At 48.7% G+C, this 15,686-nt stretch overlaps 6 protein-coding genes across 6 annotated transcripts; 4 read left to right on the top strand and 2 right to left on the bottom strand.

Annotated features, from left to right (window-relative positions):
* Positions 1-575: 575 nt before the first annotated feature.
* Aud_003255 (putative histone acetyltransferase (MysT1)) lies at positions 576-1,646 on the top strand (the record flags this gene model as incomplete). Its single annotated transcript, XM_043288208.1, has 1 exon — positions 576-1,646. One exon carries the CDS (start codon positions 576-578, stop codon positions 1,644-1,646), a length of 1,071 nt encoding a protein of 356 aa, XP_043144143.1.
* Positions 1,647-1,985: 339 nt separating this feature from the next.
* sik1 (snoRNP complex protein NOP56) lies at positions 1,986-3,662 on the bottom strand (the record flags this gene model as incomplete). Its single annotated transcript, XM_043288207.1, has 3 exons — positions 1,986-2,252; positions 2,309-3,428; positions 3,499-3,662. The coding sequence occupies 3 exons, from the start codon at positions 3,660-3,662 to the stop codon at positions 1,986-1,988; spliced, it is 1,551 nt and encodes a 516-aa protein (XP_043144142.1).
* A 383-nt stretch (positions 3,663-4,045) lies between these two features.
* On the top strand, positions 4,046-6,002 carry Aud_003253 (chaperonin-containing T-complex subunit CCT6; the record flags this gene model as incomplete). Its single annotated transcript, XM_043288206.1, has 7 exons — positions 4,046-4,087; positions 4,147-4,241; positions 4,296-4,317; positions 4,375-4,416; positions 4,465-4,485; positions 4,539-4,712; positions 4,776-6,002. The coding sequence occupies 7 exons, from the start codon at positions 4,046-4,048 to the stop codon at positions 6,000-6,002; spliced, it is 1,623 nt and encodes a 540-aa protein (XP_043144141.1).
* Positions 6,003-6,624: 622 nt separating this feature from the next.
* Positions 6,625-7,437, top strand: Aud_003252 (uncharacterized protein; the record flags this gene model as incomplete). Its single annotated transcript, XM_043288205.1, has 1 exon — positions 6,625-7,437. One exon carries the CDS (start codon positions 6,625-6,627, stop codon positions 7,435-7,437), a length of 813 nt encoding a protein of 270 aa, XP_043144140.1.
* A 264-nt stretch (positions 7,438-7,701) lies between these two features.
* Positions 7,702-8,390, bottom strand: Aud_003251 (COX20 family protein; the record flags this gene model as incomplete). Its single annotated transcript, XM_043288204.1, has 2 exons — positions 7,702-7,961; positions 8,033-8,390. The coding sequence occupies 2 exons, from the start codon at positions 8,388-8,390 to the stop codon at positions 7,702-7,704; spliced, it is 618 nt and encodes a 205-aa protein (XP_043144139.1).
* Positions 8,391-8,837: 447 nt separating this feature from the next.
* On the top strand, positions 8,838-15,641 carry Aud_003250 (DNA polymerase epsilon catalytic subunit POL2; the record flags this gene model as incomplete). The annotated part of the gene is made up of 3 exons (XM_043288203.1): positions 8,838-9,445; positions 9,503-9,642; positions 9,697-15,641. 3 exons carry the CDS (start codon positions 8,838-8,840, stop codon positions 15,639-15,641), a joined length of 6,693 nt encoding a protein of 2,230 aa, XP_043144138.1.
* Between the last annotated feature and the right edge of the window lie 45 nt (positions 15,642-15,686).

Below are 15,686 nucleotides of genomic sequence, written 5' to 3'. Positions count from 1 at the left end.
CTGCCTGTGGATGGCAACAACGGAGACAACAACTTCTGACTGGCGGCAGATTATCCTTGTTCACAATACGGCAAAGGGAAGTGAGGAGAATCAAAGAGATTGGCTGGACAGGGCTCATGCATAAAATCCATCAAATCATAAATGGCAGAGATAGATAGCAGGCAACAGAATACGCATGTGGTTGGCGTTCGCAGCTTTGAGGGTAATCAGGTGGGCGGAGACAAAGCTAAAGATACAAGAGTAGACACCCCAGAACGCAGCCAAAATAGCGTCAACCATCAATTGGCTGTAGGAGCATGCATCGTTCATGTGTTTGTACTATTTATTATCTTGCATGAGTCAATAGTCTTCGATGTTATCATTTCCAGCACGGAGCCATTAAGAATAACTCCTCCGAACATTATTGTCTTGCACGCTGGAACTTAACCACAACCTGACGTCGCTTCTCCGAATTCTTCCCAGCAACTGCTACGCAGATGGCTCAGCATCAGAGGAAGCGTCGCATACATAAAATTGCACCTGTCTCTTTCACACAGCCTTGACCTTACTACGTCTCCCATTTCCTCTCTCACTCAATGGCCTCTGCCGACGGCGCGTCTCCCCATGTGAAATCCCCGACCGAGCGTAACCTGAAACAGGTTGTGCTGGGTGACCTTTTATTCAAGACTTGGTATCAATCAATCTATCCCGAAGACCTCGTGAGCAAGGATACAGACCGTTTATATGTCTGTTGCTGGTGTTTCTGTTACTCGTGCGACGTGAACAGCCATGTGAAGCATATGCGACTTTGCGAACGCCGGACAACGCCTCCCGGCGCCCAGGTCTACGAACATGGCGGATATTCAGTATGGGAGGTGGATGGAGAAGAACATAAGCTCTATGCGCAAAACCTCTCGCTCTTCGCGAAGCTGTTTCTCGATCACAAGTCCGTATTCTTCGACGTTGCGACTTTTCTGTACTACATCCTCACGTTCACCGATCCTGAGAACCCCGAAAAATACCATATTCTAGGATTTTTCTCCAAGGAGAAACTGTCCTGGGACGCGAACAACCTTGCCTGCATTTTGGTCTTCCCACCTTACCAACATAAGCAGCTGGGAAAGTTATTGATGGGTGTTAGTTATAAAATCAGTGCCTGGGAAGAAGATGCGGGTTCCATAGGTGGTCCCGAGAAGCCGCTGAGTGATATGGGTGCGCGAAGCTATTCCCGCTTCTGGCAAGAACGGATTGGAAGGCGTTTGTTGTCAGACGGTACAGATGCTTCTGTACAAGAGAGACAGCCGGTCAAAGAGAGTCGGAAACGGCATCCATCAACTTTCATAACCGTTAGGGACATAGGGCAGGCCACTGGGATGCTGACGGAGGACGTGATTACGGCCCTCAGAGGAATGGGCGTTGTTCAACCTGAGACGCCTTCCAAAAGGCGAAAGGTAAAGCAGACTGCCGATGAACCTGATCACTATGTCACCATACGCAAGTCAGACCTACTACGGTGGATGGAAAGTCGCAAAGTCCCACTACGAGATCCGGTCAGGGATGAAAGATTCGTCGGCAGATGGGCCCTTAGAGACAGACTTGACGAGAATAATAGTAGCGCGGGTGAAGGGGAGGAAGAAGAGGACGAGGAGGGTTCACATATTGCATAATGATGTTTTACTCCCGTCAGCAAGGCTGATGCGTTCATGAATGATGATCATCGATATTTTCTCACCACCTTTCTGACATTAGTACTAGAACTGTGTCTTTCTCAATTAGGGACATTCCAGCTCATGAGAGGAGATAACCGGAAACAAAATGAGATTCTGCGGACTATAGAGACTCAGCACGACAAAGGCTTCAATCATATAATTTACAAATACCCAGCCCAATAGAGTCGTTCAAAACAAGATGTAAGGAAATTCAAAAAAAGTAAATCACAAAGACAAATCAACCCTACAAACGCCGCGACGAATACGCCCTTTTAGTCCCAACATAGAGTGGTGCCCTTACACCTTCTTCTTCTTCTTGGACGGCTCGGCATCGCTGTCGTGCTTGCGCTTCTTCTTCTCGGATTCGCCTTCGCCAACGTCGGACTTCCGCTTCTTCTTCTTTTCTTCCTTCTCGCCCTTGTCCTTCTTCTCCTTCTTCTCCTTCTTTTCTTTCTTTTCCTTCTTCTCCTTCTTCTCAACCTTTTCCTCGACGTCGTGCATCTCCTTGTCGCTATCATCAGCGTCGATGTCCATATCGGCCAAAACGGCATCCATGGCGGATTTCTGTGATGGTCAGTGACTTGCCCATATAGGATTTTCCTCGAGGAGACTAAACATACCATGGCAACTTCGTTCTTAGTAGGGGCTGCGCCAGAAGCATAAAACTCCAGGCGTTCTTCAACCTGCTTCTTCAGGACTTCACCGAACTTGGTCGAGGGTTGCTCGGAGAAGTTATCAATTCTGGAAGCGATAGAGCACTTGTTTGCAAGGAATCGCGAGATTCTTCCCTTGTTCTTGGGGCCAGCTCGGCCAATGAAAGAGGAGTGGTACAGCAGTCCGTACTTGGGAGTGTTTCCCTTGGTCTTCAGAGCTCTGAAAAGAGCCTTCTCCGCGCCGAGAATCTGCACGGTAGAAGCGGGATACTTGGACAAGTTGGTCAAGCTTCCGGCATGCGAAATCAGACGAGCGCCAACGATCTCTCCGATCAACGCAGCAAGGTTAGGAGCGACGACGCTCATCTTGGAAACCAGGTAAGAGTGCAGCGACTTGCGATACTTGGAAAGGCTGACAACTCTTTGTGCGAACGCAATGACGTTCTCCATGTCCGACTCAGATATTTCCTGGCCCATGCTGTGCTTGGCAGCATCAATAATGCTCTGAGCAACACCCTCATCATCCTCCACAAGAGCAGCAAGGTCGTGCAAGCTCTCATCAGTCAGAGTCTTTTTATCCTTGACAAAGAGTGCAATCTGAGCGTAGCGCTGGTTATCCGAAACGATCTTGACAAGTTCGGGGAAGTGCCACGAGTACCACTCTCTCACCCTCATAGAGAAGGTGTTGATGGCCTTGTCAAGCTGGTCCAAAATTGCAATAGCCTGAATAATGTGGTTGTCGTCCCGCTGGACGGAGAACTTGACCTTAGCACGGGAGTAGGCGTGACCGAGACCAAGCTGGGCAGTACCCATATCACCCTCGCGGAGCTGCTTCAGCAACTTAGTGGCATGCAGCCTGATTCCACGAAGCATATCTTGCACAACTTCACTGGTGTCTCCAGTCTCACAATCGACAAAAGGAAACGCTGATTTGATACTTGAAGCCAGAGCCTTGTCAGCAAGTCCGAGAACGATCTTCTTCTTTTTGCTGGCCTTTGGAAGGTTCAATTCGAGAAAGTTGATAAGAGTATCAGAAGCGACACCTTCCGAAACATCGTTTATTTCGCTGAGCGCCTGCTTGTTGTTTCTAGAGTTTGTCAGCACATACGCATTCCGGCTTGAAGGAGAAAAAATTGAAAAGGTCGTCAAAAACATACTCGAACGGCAGGAAACTGGCAAGTTCAACCATCTTGCCAAACTTCGCAAGATCATTCACACCATCCTGAACCTCCTTCAAGCGATTTCCAACGCTGTCTCCCTGGTGAGCGACTTTGAAGATTGAGTAGCCAATAGGGCCCTCGAACAAAAGGTAGTCGGCCATGGCGAAATCTTCTTAATGTCTTCAAATTCACAAAAAAAAAGTCAGTTGATTGATCCGAGAACCCAAACCCACTGCGCAGTCACCGGTCACCTGCGATTGCAGTCTTGGTGTGTCCCGACGTGGAGTTGAAAAAGGGCTGGAAGGTGGATTTGGAGAGTCCGAACCGTCAGAGCTCTTTTTTTTCTTTCGCGGCGGCGCTAGTGCGAACATCGAATGTGGGCTTTTTGCCAAAACTCAGGCTCACCGCATTCGCCGGGGCCTACCAGCAGTTTGTGCCAACGCGGGTTTCTTTTCTGGGCGACCAATATCAACAGGGGTTATTTTCATTTTGAGTACTTCCGCGTGCTCTTTTGTTGTCTGTCAACGATTTCAATCTGCAGAGAATGTCTGCAACTCAGCTACTGAACCCCAAAGCCGAGTCGAGGGTATGGGAAAAGCTCCGAACTGCCCCTCAATTATCTAGACACACACTGACACCGCACAGCGGAGGGCGGAAGCTCTAAAAGTGAACATTAGCGCTGGTGAGGGCCTTCAGGATGTCTTGAAGTCTAATTTGGGTCCATCTGGGACTCTAAAGATGTATGTTTCACTTTCGAAACGATCCAATAATGACAAAGTACTGACACGAAGTAGGTTGGTGGATGGTGCTGGCGGAGTATGGACCATTTCTCTTTGAATGAAGAATACATTATCTAACGGCAGTCCCATACAGATTAAGTTGACTAAAGATGGCAACGTGCTCTTGCGAGAGATGGTAAGTTATGCTCTGCCATGTCATATGAACCCATACTGACTAACTCAGCAAATCCAAAACCCAACAGCCGTAAGCTGCCCGCGATTCGAACTGGAGGACAACTTTTTACTCACATGAACAAGGTTATGATTGCCCGAGCCGCCACAGCACAAGACGATATTACCGGTGACGGAACGACGTCCGTCGTCCTGATGGTCGGAGAGCTCTTGAAGCAGGCTGATCGGTATATCTCTGAGGGGCTGCATCCCAGAGTGATCACGGATGGTTACGAGATTGCCAAGAATGAAGCTCTCAAGGTCGGTATTGGATAGAAATAGCTTAATTCGTTCAACGAGAGGCTGAAAATATTGCTTGTATAGTTCCTCGACCAGTTTAAGATTGAGCGCAATATTGACCGCGAATTGTTGCTCTCTGTTGCTCGGACGTCACTCGCCACGAAACTGAACAGCGCCCTCGCTGAAAAGCTTACACCGGATGTCGTCGATGCAGTCCTTGCCATCCACAGAGCCCCTGAGAAACCCGATTTGCACATGGTTGAGATCATGACCATGCAGCACCGGACGGCGTCCGACACACAGCTCATCCGTGGTCTCGCTTTAGACCACGGTGCAAGACACCCTGATATGCCTAAGAGGGTTGAGAATGCTTTCATTCTGACTCTGAATGTCAGCTTGGAATATGAGAAGTCGGAAATCAACTCTGGTTTCTACTACTCCTCGGCCGAGCAGAGGGACAAGCTGGTGGAGAGCGAGCGAAAATTCGTGGACGCTAAGCTGCAGAAGATCGTAGAGCTGAAGAAGCAGGTTTGCGGTACTGACCCCAAGAAAGGCTTTGTCGTGATCAATCAAAAGGGCATTGACCCTCTGAGCTTGGATGTCCTTGTCAAGAACGGAATTTTGGCCCTCCGGAGAGCTAAGCGGAGAAACATGGAGCGGCTCCAGCTGATTTGCGGTGGTGTTGCTCAGAACAGTGTGGACGACCTTACCCCTGATGTTCTAGGATGGGCCGGCCTGGTTTACGAACATCAGCTCGGAGAAGAGAAGTACACATTTGTTGAAGAGGTCAAGGACCCCAAGTCTGTCACCATCCTCATCAAGGGGCCCAACCAACACACTATCGCTCAGGTCAAGGATGCAGTCCGCGATGGCTTACGATCTGTCTACAACACCATCGTCGATGGCTGCGTTGTTCCTGGTGCTGGTGCTTACCAAGTCGCTTGCGCTCATCACCTGTCCTCTGAAGGTGTTCGAAAGTCTGTCAAGGGCAAGGCCAAGTGGGGTGTTGCTGCTTTTGCCGATGCCCTTCTGGTTATTCCCAAGACCCTGGCTGCTAATTCAGGCCATGACATCCAGGATTCCTTGGCTGCTCTGCAGGATGAGCGTGCGGAAGGTAATGTGGTCGGGTTAGATTTGACGACGGGAGAGCCCATGGATCCGGTGCAGGAGGGTGTCTTCGATTCTTACCGGGTCTTGCGTAACTGCATCGCATCGAGCACTGGTATAGCCTCGAACCTACTTCTGTGTGACGAACTGCTCAAGGCCAGACAAATGAGCAAGCAAGGTGGGCCTGGCGGCATGGATGAGTAATGCAGATATTACGTGTAAAGGGCTGTTAGAGTCATGTCATGCTTGCAAGATTGAAGCAATTATGCCTAAAATGTACTCGAATAAATTCAATAATTACCTCTTGAACCTCAGTTGACCTCATATTACTTATACTTCATCTGGTTGAAGTGACTGAGAGATAAATACCTTTCGAAGTCATGAAATTGGTATATCGCAGTGATCACTCCATATTAAGTATCGAGTTGTCAGTAAAGACACGACCAGTTTCTGCCTCTGAACCAGTGAAGTATCAGTGACTTTTGACTGAGGAATAAAGCATTCCTATCTTACCTTTGATAAAGGTAACTTACCTTAGGTTTTCCCTTAGTAAGGCAATCTAGATTTAACTTCCGTCCAATGATGAACCTCCCCTCGCCTTTCCCCCTTCCATTAGACATCATGCCGGTCCAAGCCCCCATGTTCCCCTCAGTGATACAAAAGATGGCTTCACCTGATCCTTCTTCTTCAACAGTCAGATAGACAGGACGGAGGAGCCAGAGGGTTGAAGGGCTGCTTTGGACCTATTATGAGGGGTTCCTGGCTGCTACCTACCTCAGTAAAGGAATGCCCCCACTTCAGCTCTCAGATCAGCCCCGCGATAATAATGCCCCCGAGTCGGCCGACGATGTTAATCGGCTCCCCTAACCGCAAGCGAGAATCGTCGGACTCAGGTTGTGACAGCCCACCAGCCTCCCACTTCTCACCAGTCTCCGTTGCGAGCCATCAGGAAGCGAGACTCCTCGAGGAAGAGGATCTAGGGAGGTACAGCCCTCGAGCCGCAGTTGCCGGTCGCCTAGGCGCGCTGGCTATTCACAGTGAGAATAATTCGAGTTTGTCTAATTCGGATGCAAGTCTGTACAAAGACCCATTCGTAGACTCACTTCGCACGAAATGCTGGGTTGACTCATACAACGGTCTCCATGACATGGCTGAGAATACTTCTACTGAACCCAGCGATTTTGGCTTTAATGCGTCTTCGAAAGGGAATGGCCATCTTGATGATGCAAATCTTGCTGCTTCAGCTTCGACCGTCAAGAAAAAGTCGCTTTCAAGCCCCCGTAAGAGAAAAGCCACCTCAAATGATACATCAAGGATGCGTCATAAGCAGGGTTCGCCGTCTCCTGACAGCACAATGGAGGACAATTCACTTACTTGGAATGATTCTGAAATAACTGGTCACGACCCCAAAGATCCAAATGATGACGGATATGGCATCAACGGCATCGGATTCAAGCCTACTGCAGCAATCGCTTGGGCCAGAGCGCAAAAACGACAAAAGCAGGTGGCTGAATGGAAATCTCGAGAAGCAAGAGAAGCGCGCGAAAAGCGAAGAGAAAGACGTGACGGTCATGAATTTGATAAACTTCGCTCGATCCAGAGTGGCACAATTCAGAAGAAGGTCAAATTCAATCTCTGAATTTATTCAGTTCAAAACTGCATTTAGCTGGACTGGCGTTTTGGCTTTCTCTCATTTCTTCTCGTTTTGGCTGGCGAATGGGGTTGAATAAGCGATGATACATATTTTTGGACTGATCATATTGGTTCGCCATTCGAATGACCGCGACGCTGGAAATCGCTATTTTAGAAATATGTACTCCGTACTTTATATGCTATTTTACATTGCACCACTAGTGACATCCCAGAAACTCCGTGACTCCCAACATTGTGCCGCGCCATATGTCTACCAGAACTTATAATTCGACAGGTTCGTCCAGCTCTTCCTTTTCTTCTCTTCTTCGGCTAAGCGGGCAGCCTCTTCCGCCATCTGCTTTTCCTTCTCTCGCTGTTTCTTGAGCTTCAGTTCCTTCATCAATTCCACTGCTTGCTTCATACCATCCAACTCCTGGACTCGTCGCCGCTGGCAGAACTCGTGAGCTGCGAGGGAAGTGATAGCGAACGCCCCAACGGCCCAGTTGCAGGCTGTCCATATTGAGCGCAGGCCTAAGTGCAAGCCACAGTTAGTTCTGAGATCCTCCTGTCGGTTCGCATCACTGTGAAGATATCCAGCTTACCCCCTAATACACCCCTCACCCCACCGATACCAAATCCGGCACCGATCCCTAGCAATAATGAATCCCGAGCGCATGGAGCTTTGTAAAACGAGGTGACTTCTTTCAAAGACATCGACTTCATTGCTTCGGTGACCGAGACGTCGTTCGCATCCTTCTTCGTTCCATTATAGCCTGTATTTGACAATACGTTTGCGGATTCTTCTGGATTGCCAAACGCCTCCCACAACTTTCCGACCTGCGACTTTGGGAGCTCATACTTTGTTTTCTTTCGTGACGATGATGAGTCTTCCGAGGCTGTCTGTTCGTTTGCGCCCGCGATCGGCATATGTGTGGTAGAGTCCCGATTATCGTCGGCCATCTTTTGAAATTATAATTCTCGCTCGAGTAAGAGAATATTCAACAAAGCTTATGACTTCGTCGACATGGGCAGACGAAGTGCGGAACGACGGTTATACCGGCCGGATCAACCCAAGATCCGAATCTATAGACTTTTAGACAAATCAGGCTAGCTCTTCCGGCAGACCCAGCACTCTAAAAGAGGTTTAATGGCACGCGTAAAGTAGGAACGCGAACGCGTCGAAATCGGAAAACAGGGCAAAATTAGCAACTGGGGAGCAGGCAGTGGTCGAGTCAATGGACTTGTACATGCTTACTTCGATATAATAACCAACCCATTGACAGATACCTCGCACAGCTATGCTCAAATACTTGCTGCATTGATCTTAACTTCGGGTTCCATGCTCATCGACAATCTATTTGTTCGATAATTGATATTCGGCCCTGACCCGCGGGCCTCGCCGTCGCTATGCCTGCGCGACAACCCAGCAAGTATGGCACTAAGTTCCGGTCCAGTTCTGCGAGCTTCAAGCCCAAACGTACAAAGACAGTCGAATTTTCGTCGTTAAGGTCGACCGAAGCTACGTCCCAAGATGAGAAATTCGAGGCGGTTCGACTGGCAAACAGCATCGACGAAGCCTTGGGCTTCCCGCGCTTCGAATCCGGCGAGAAGAGGGTCGGCTGGCTCATCAATATGCATAGCACCTCGATAGAAGATCCGAACGTTTCTGGTGGACGTGCTGGGGTGGATTACTATTTTTTGGAGGACGGAGGTGGCAGCTTCAAGGCAACGGTGGAGTACGATCCGTATTTTCTCCTCGCTGTGAAGAAAGGCCATGAAGCGGAAGTCGAAGAATGGTGCCGGAGGATGTTCGAGGGACTGATCAAGAAGATAAAAAGGGTAGAGAAGGAGGATCTCCAGTTGCCGAACCATTTACTTGGCAATCGTCGAACGTTCCTTCAGCTCAACTTTGCGAATGTGAGCCATCTACTGGACGTTCGTAAAACGCTACTTCCACTGGCAGAGAAGAACAAGAAGAATGTGAATGTAATGGATACTTATGCAGAGATTTCCAGGTTCGTTTTGTGCCGAGGAGCGATATGGTCCTGTTGACTTGAAGCTAATCCTTCCAGCGCAAATGCCGGATTCGACCTCTTTGATGATGAACTGATTAACGAGTCACGACCTAATGGCAATATGCATGCAAGTGATTTTATTATTGATATTCGAGAATATGATGTTCCCTACCATGTTCGGGTGGCAATCGACAAAGGTTGGCAACTAACTCTCCGTATATGTCAATAAACAATGACTGACAGACCCAAAGATATCCGAATTGGAAAATGGTACACTGTTGAAGCGAAGCACGGTCTTATCTCCTTGACCTGTCTAGAAGAACGACTTCAGCGGGCTGATCCAGTGATTCTTGCCTTCGATATCGAAACGACAAAATTACCGCTGAAGTTCCCGGATTCTGTGATCGACCAGATTATGATGATCTCCTACATGATTGATGGCCAAGGATTTCTAATAACCAACCGAGAGATAGTGTCTGAAGACATTAACGATTTTGAGTATACACCCAAGCCCGAGTACAGCGGGCCATTTATGATTTTCAACGAGCCTAATGAGCGAGGCGTCATCGAACGCTTTTTCGAGCACATAAAAGAAGCAAAACCGACGGTCATTGCCACATACAACGGTGACTTCTTCGATTGGCCATTCGTCGAAGCTAGAGCTAGCGTGCTTGGAATTGACATGTACAAGGAGATCGGCTTTCGCAGAACAAGTGAGGACATCTACCAAAGTGACCACTGTGTGCACATGGATTGCTTTGCCTGGGTCAACCGTGACAGTTACCTTCCTCAAGGAAGCCGTGGTTTGAAAGCTGTCACTGTTGCGAAGCTCGGTTACGACCCTGACGAGCTAGATCCAGAGCTGATGACTCCTTATGCAAGCGAACGCCCTCAAACCTTGGCTGAATACTCGGTTTCAGATGCTGTGGCGACCTATTATCTGTATATGAAATACGTGCACCCGTTCATCTTCTCGCTTTGTACAATCATTCCACTCAACCCTGATGACACGCTGCGGAAAGGAACCGGAACACTCTGTGAAATGCTGTTAATGGTACAAGCATATAAGGGTGAAATTGTACTTCCGAACAAGCACAAAGATCCCCCGGAGTCGTTCTACGAGGGCCATCTCCTGGAATCAGAGACCTATGTCGGTGGTCACGTCGAAAGTATTGAAGCAGGTGTATTTCGCAGCGACATCCCTGTCACATTCACCATCGATACCACTGCTATTGACGAACTACTCCGAGATCTCGATGCCGCTTTGAAATTCAGTATTGAGGTTGAAGAGAAGAAATCCATGGATGATGTGGTAAACTATGAGGAAATCAAGGCACAGATCGCAGAACGTTTGGTCAACCTCAAGGAAAAACCACACAGGGACGAGGTCCCTTCCATTTACCACTTGGACGTTGCTTCCATGTATCCCAATATCATGATCACCAACCGATTGCAACCGGACTCCATGATTCAGGAATCTGATTGCGCTGCCTGCGACTTCAACAGGCCCGGGAAGACCTGTGACAGGAGATTACCGTGGGCTTGGCGTGGTGAGTTCCTTCCAGCCAAGCGTGACGAGTACAACATGATCAGACAAGCTGTTGCAAATGAGCGATTCCCTGGGAGAAATAAGAACAGCCCGATGAGGTCCTTTGGCGAGATGAGCGCCGAGGAACAAGCTGCTATTATCAAGAAGCGCCTTCAAGATTATAGCAAAAAGATCTATCACAAGATTCACGACAGCAAGACCATTGTGCGCGAGGCAATCATCTGCCAGCGTGAAAATCCTTTCTATGTTGACACTGTTCGCAGCTTTCGTGACCGACGATATGATTTCAAAGGAAAGCAGAAAGTCTGGAAAGGGAAGACTGAAGCCCTCAAAGCAGGAGGTGCTTCTGCTGCGGAGGTTGAAGAAGCAAAGAAGATGATTGTGCTGTTCGACTCATTACAACTTGCCCATAAAGTCATCTTGAACAGTTTTTACGGTTATGTCATGAGAAAGGGGTCTCGGTGGTACTCGATGGAAATGGCCGGTGTGACGTGTCTTACTGGCGCTCATATTATCCAAATGGCAAGAGAGCTCGTTGAACGTATCGGCCGGCCACTGGAACTCGACACCGATGGTATTTGGTGTATGCTCCCAGGGAGTTTTCCCGAGGATTTCTCGTTCACTCTGAAGAACGGCAAGAAGCTTGGTATATCATATCCCTGTGTCATGCTAAATCACCTCGTGCATGGAAAATACACCAATCACCAGTACCAAACACTTGTCGACCCGAAGACGTTCCGATATGAAACGCATAGTGACAACTCTATTTTCTTTGAAGTCGATGGCCCTTACAAAGCGATGATACTCCCCACGTCGAAAGAAGAGGATAAGAACTTGAAGAAACGCTATGCTGTTTTTAACCATGATGGATCCTTAGCTGAATTGAAGGGCTTCGAAGTCAAGCGAAGGGGAGAGCTGAAGTTGATTAAGATATTCCAAACTCAAATTTTCCGCTTCTTTTTGGAAGGATCCACCCTGGAAGAAACATATGCTGCTGTTGCTCGAGTCGCTGATAGATGGCTAGATGTTCTTTATGAACATGGCGCAACGTTGGCCGATGAGGAGCTCATTGAACTCATTTCTGAAAATAGGAGCATGACAAAGACTCTGGAAGAATATGGGAATCAGAAGTCAACGTCCATCACGACAGCACGGCGGTTGGCAGAATTTTTGGGAGAGCAGATGGTGAAGGACAAGGGTCTCAACTGCAAGTACATCATATCTGCGAAGCCAAGGAACACACCTGTCACGGAGCGAGCCATTCCAGTGGCGATATTCTCAGCTGAAGAGCCTGTCAAGCGATTCTTTTTGAGGAAATGGTTGAAAGACGACCCCGGAGATATGGATCCTCGAAGTGTCATCGATTGGGACTATTACCTTGAGCGATTGGGCTCTGTTGTACAGAAATTGATCACAATTCCCGCTGCACTTCAGAAAGTCCGCAATCCAGTCCCCCGAGTAGCCCACCCTGACTGGCTTCAACGGCGGATCAACATGAAGGAGGACAAGTTCAAGCAGACAAAGATGACCGATATGTTTGGGAAGACAGAAAAGAACCCACTTTCTGACATCTCAACAAACATCCTGGATCATCGTGTCCAGCATCACGGCGACATCGGGGAAGCTGTTGCGAATTCGACACAGAAACTGAAGTCGTCACCGAACAGCAAGATCTCACAGAAAAGAAAACACCCTGAAGGTCTGACAAAGACCTTGCTTGATCCTTTTGCCAGCCTTCCAGCCAAAATGCCTTCGTTGAACGACGACTACGTTGAATTCTTGAAGTACCAGAAGCAAAAATGGAAATTGCAGAAGCAAGCTCGAGCCCGCCGTCGCCAGCTCTTCGGAGAACGCATCAATGTGGCAACTGATTCTTTAAGCAATCTCTTCAGGAATCAAGCAGAGCTGCTGTACATTAATACATGGCAAGTTCTTCAGCTCTGTGAAACAGGTAGACCTGGCATTGTCCGGGCATTCGTCTTAATTGACCGCAAAATCCATGCGCTTACAGTCAAGGTCCCCAGACAGATCTACATCAATCTGAAACGGGACTCGCTGCCAGATGTTGATGTTCGGGACTGTGAGGTGGAAAAGGTCAACCACACTTTGCCCAACGGACATCCTTCGGTTCATCTATTCAAATTGACGTTGTCCGAAGACACATACCTGCGCGAAGCAGACAAAATAGACGCTCTTCTGCAACACCCCAGCATCGAAGGAGTCTATGAGAAGAACATCCCTCTGAGTATCCGCGCTGTTCTAAAGCTGGGCAGTGTATGCACCTTTGAGGAAGAACAACGAGGAGTTCTTGGTGAGGGGTTGGATCGAGGATTCGATCTCTCGACGTTATGCCATACGACTCCTGATGAACCTTACCTTCTGAACTCACCCTTGGCTTACCATTATCTGTACCATGTCCTCTCGGGTGACAGGCAGATATTCGCTTTGTTTTCGACCACAAAGTGCGAAGCACACATTGTCGTCCTCAATCGCACGAGGGATGTTCAAGGCCTGCCGAACGTTGATAAAATATACGCAGAGCTTCGTGCGCGCACAATGGAAACGATGACAGGAGACCAGTCCCAGAACGCGTTCGAATACCAGGAGAAGATCCATTTCAAGACCACGCAAGTGACGACTAGGAGGAAGGCGTATCTGGAGATTGGCGACTTGATCAAGAAACTCAAAGGCGAAGAAACTCAGCCCGCCGTCATGGTCATACAATCCCATCAGAGACACCGCCTGTGCCACGATATTCCCATCTTGAAAGAGTATCCGGTTCTTCCAGTGAAGCCCGAAGTGTCGGATATGGACCTTCCACCTTTAGGCTGGCAATCATTTATTGCCAAGCGTCTGGTGACGCACTACTTGTATCTTGCTTCTTGGATTCAACATTTGACCATGCTGGCTAGATATGGTGATGTACCTCTCTGCAATCTCGAGAATGACGATCCTCGGTATCTCATTGATATCTCATATGCAAGGCGCCTTCAGCAAAACAATGTTGTCCTCTGGTGGTCTAATGGTCCAAGACCTGATCATGCGGGTTACGAGAAAGACGATATTACTGGTCCCCTGGAGAGAGTTTCAATGCCGTCAGTCAACGTGCCCAGCGCATATAACACTGTCTGCATTGAACTGGAGGTTCGTAACCTCTCAATCAACACCATTCTGACCTCCTCGATCATTAATGAAATGGAGGGGGCAGACACTCTTCTGGCATCGTCAGAACCCTCAGCGGACGCAAACGGCTCTGGCGTTCTCTACTCGGAGAAGGCATTTGCTTCAGCCGGTGCTGTCGTGCTCCGTGAAATGGTGAAGCATTGGTGGTCGGAGGCTTGTGAAGGGAATAATATGGCCGACATTATGGTCCAGCATTTGATTCGATGGGTTGAGAGCCCGGTTTCGTGTCTCTATGATCGATCCTTGCACAATTATGTGCGAATGCTGTCCAGGAAATCATTTCAGCGGCTCATGGCTGAGTTCAGGCGTGTCGGTTCAAATGTCATATTTGCGAGCCCTACCCGTCTTTTGCTCCAGACTACGAAGACAGAGGTGGGAAACGCATATGCATATAGCCAATATGTCCTAAAGTCCATCCGTGCGAACCCATCATTCCACTTCATCGATCTTGAGATCAAAGAGTACTGGGATTATCTCGTTTGGTACGACGAATACAATTATGGTGGCAAGGGATGCCGAGAGGTAACCGGATCTGAGGACCAGGATCTTGAGACGGTGATGCATTGGCAGCTTAGTCGCTTTCTACCAGTTCCCATGCAAACGATTTTTCATGATTGGGTTGTGGAGTATATCGAACTCATGCATTCCCTCAAACGGCCTGATTCTGATGATTCCTCTACACCTCGTCTTACGCAGATTCCAATTGGGAATCCTAGCGAAGATAATGACGAAATTACGTCAATCCTCGCGGAAAAATTCTCAAAGCCTCTCAAGAAGCAGATCTCTGGCCTCATTCGGCGTCAACGGGATGAACTGCTTCATCCGGAGCTGGCATCCGACTACGTCTTCCCAGTCCTTCCTGGAGTCCTAGTGGATGCCAACAATGATAAACGCAACCCTGTCCTTGAACTCGTCAAATTGTTGATGCAGGTTTTGAGTCTGTCTAAGACAACGACTCTGGAGACTCGGCTGCTGCGCCGGGAACTCTTAGCGATGTTCGAAGTACGTGAGTTCAGCAAAGATGGCCGGTTCGAGAATCCGGGGGCAAGTCTGAAGCTTCCTGAGCTTTCTTGTAACGCCTGCTGTCTCATACGTGATCTGGACCTGTGCCGGGACGAAGATGTGCTCCCGGAGATTGGGTCAGACCCAAGCAAAGCAGCACCCAAGCCCTGGCGGTGCCCTTTCTGCCAAACAGAGTACGATCGATTGGCACAGGAAGAGGCCCTCATCGGCCAAGTCCAGGGCTTGATTGTCGGTTGGCAGACACAGGACCTCAAATGCTCCAAGTGCGGGGGTCTTAAGATCAGCGAATTCATGGAACATTGCTCATGCAGTGGTCACTGGGTGGAAACAATGGATCGGAGAGAGGTTGAAAAGAAGCTTCGTCTTTTGAGCAGCGTAGCCAAATTTCATGGTCTGAAGCTGCTGGAAAGTGTTGTGGAGGGTGTCCTTGCGCAAATATAATACTTGGTCTCCTATTACCCCCTGTCGCTGATGTTTGCTGTTGAC

This window comes from Aspergillus udagawae (genome assembly GCF_001078395.1).
Source record: "Aspergillus udagawae IFM 46973 DNA, scaffold_2, whole genome shotgun sequence".
NCBI classification, from domain to species: Eukaryota; Fungi; Ascomycota; class Eurotiomycetes; order Eurotiales; family Aspergillaceae; genus Aspergillus; species Aspergillus udagawae.
Note: the sequence above shows the minus strand (reverse complement) of the source record. Positions and strands in the feature narration are given on the sequence as shown.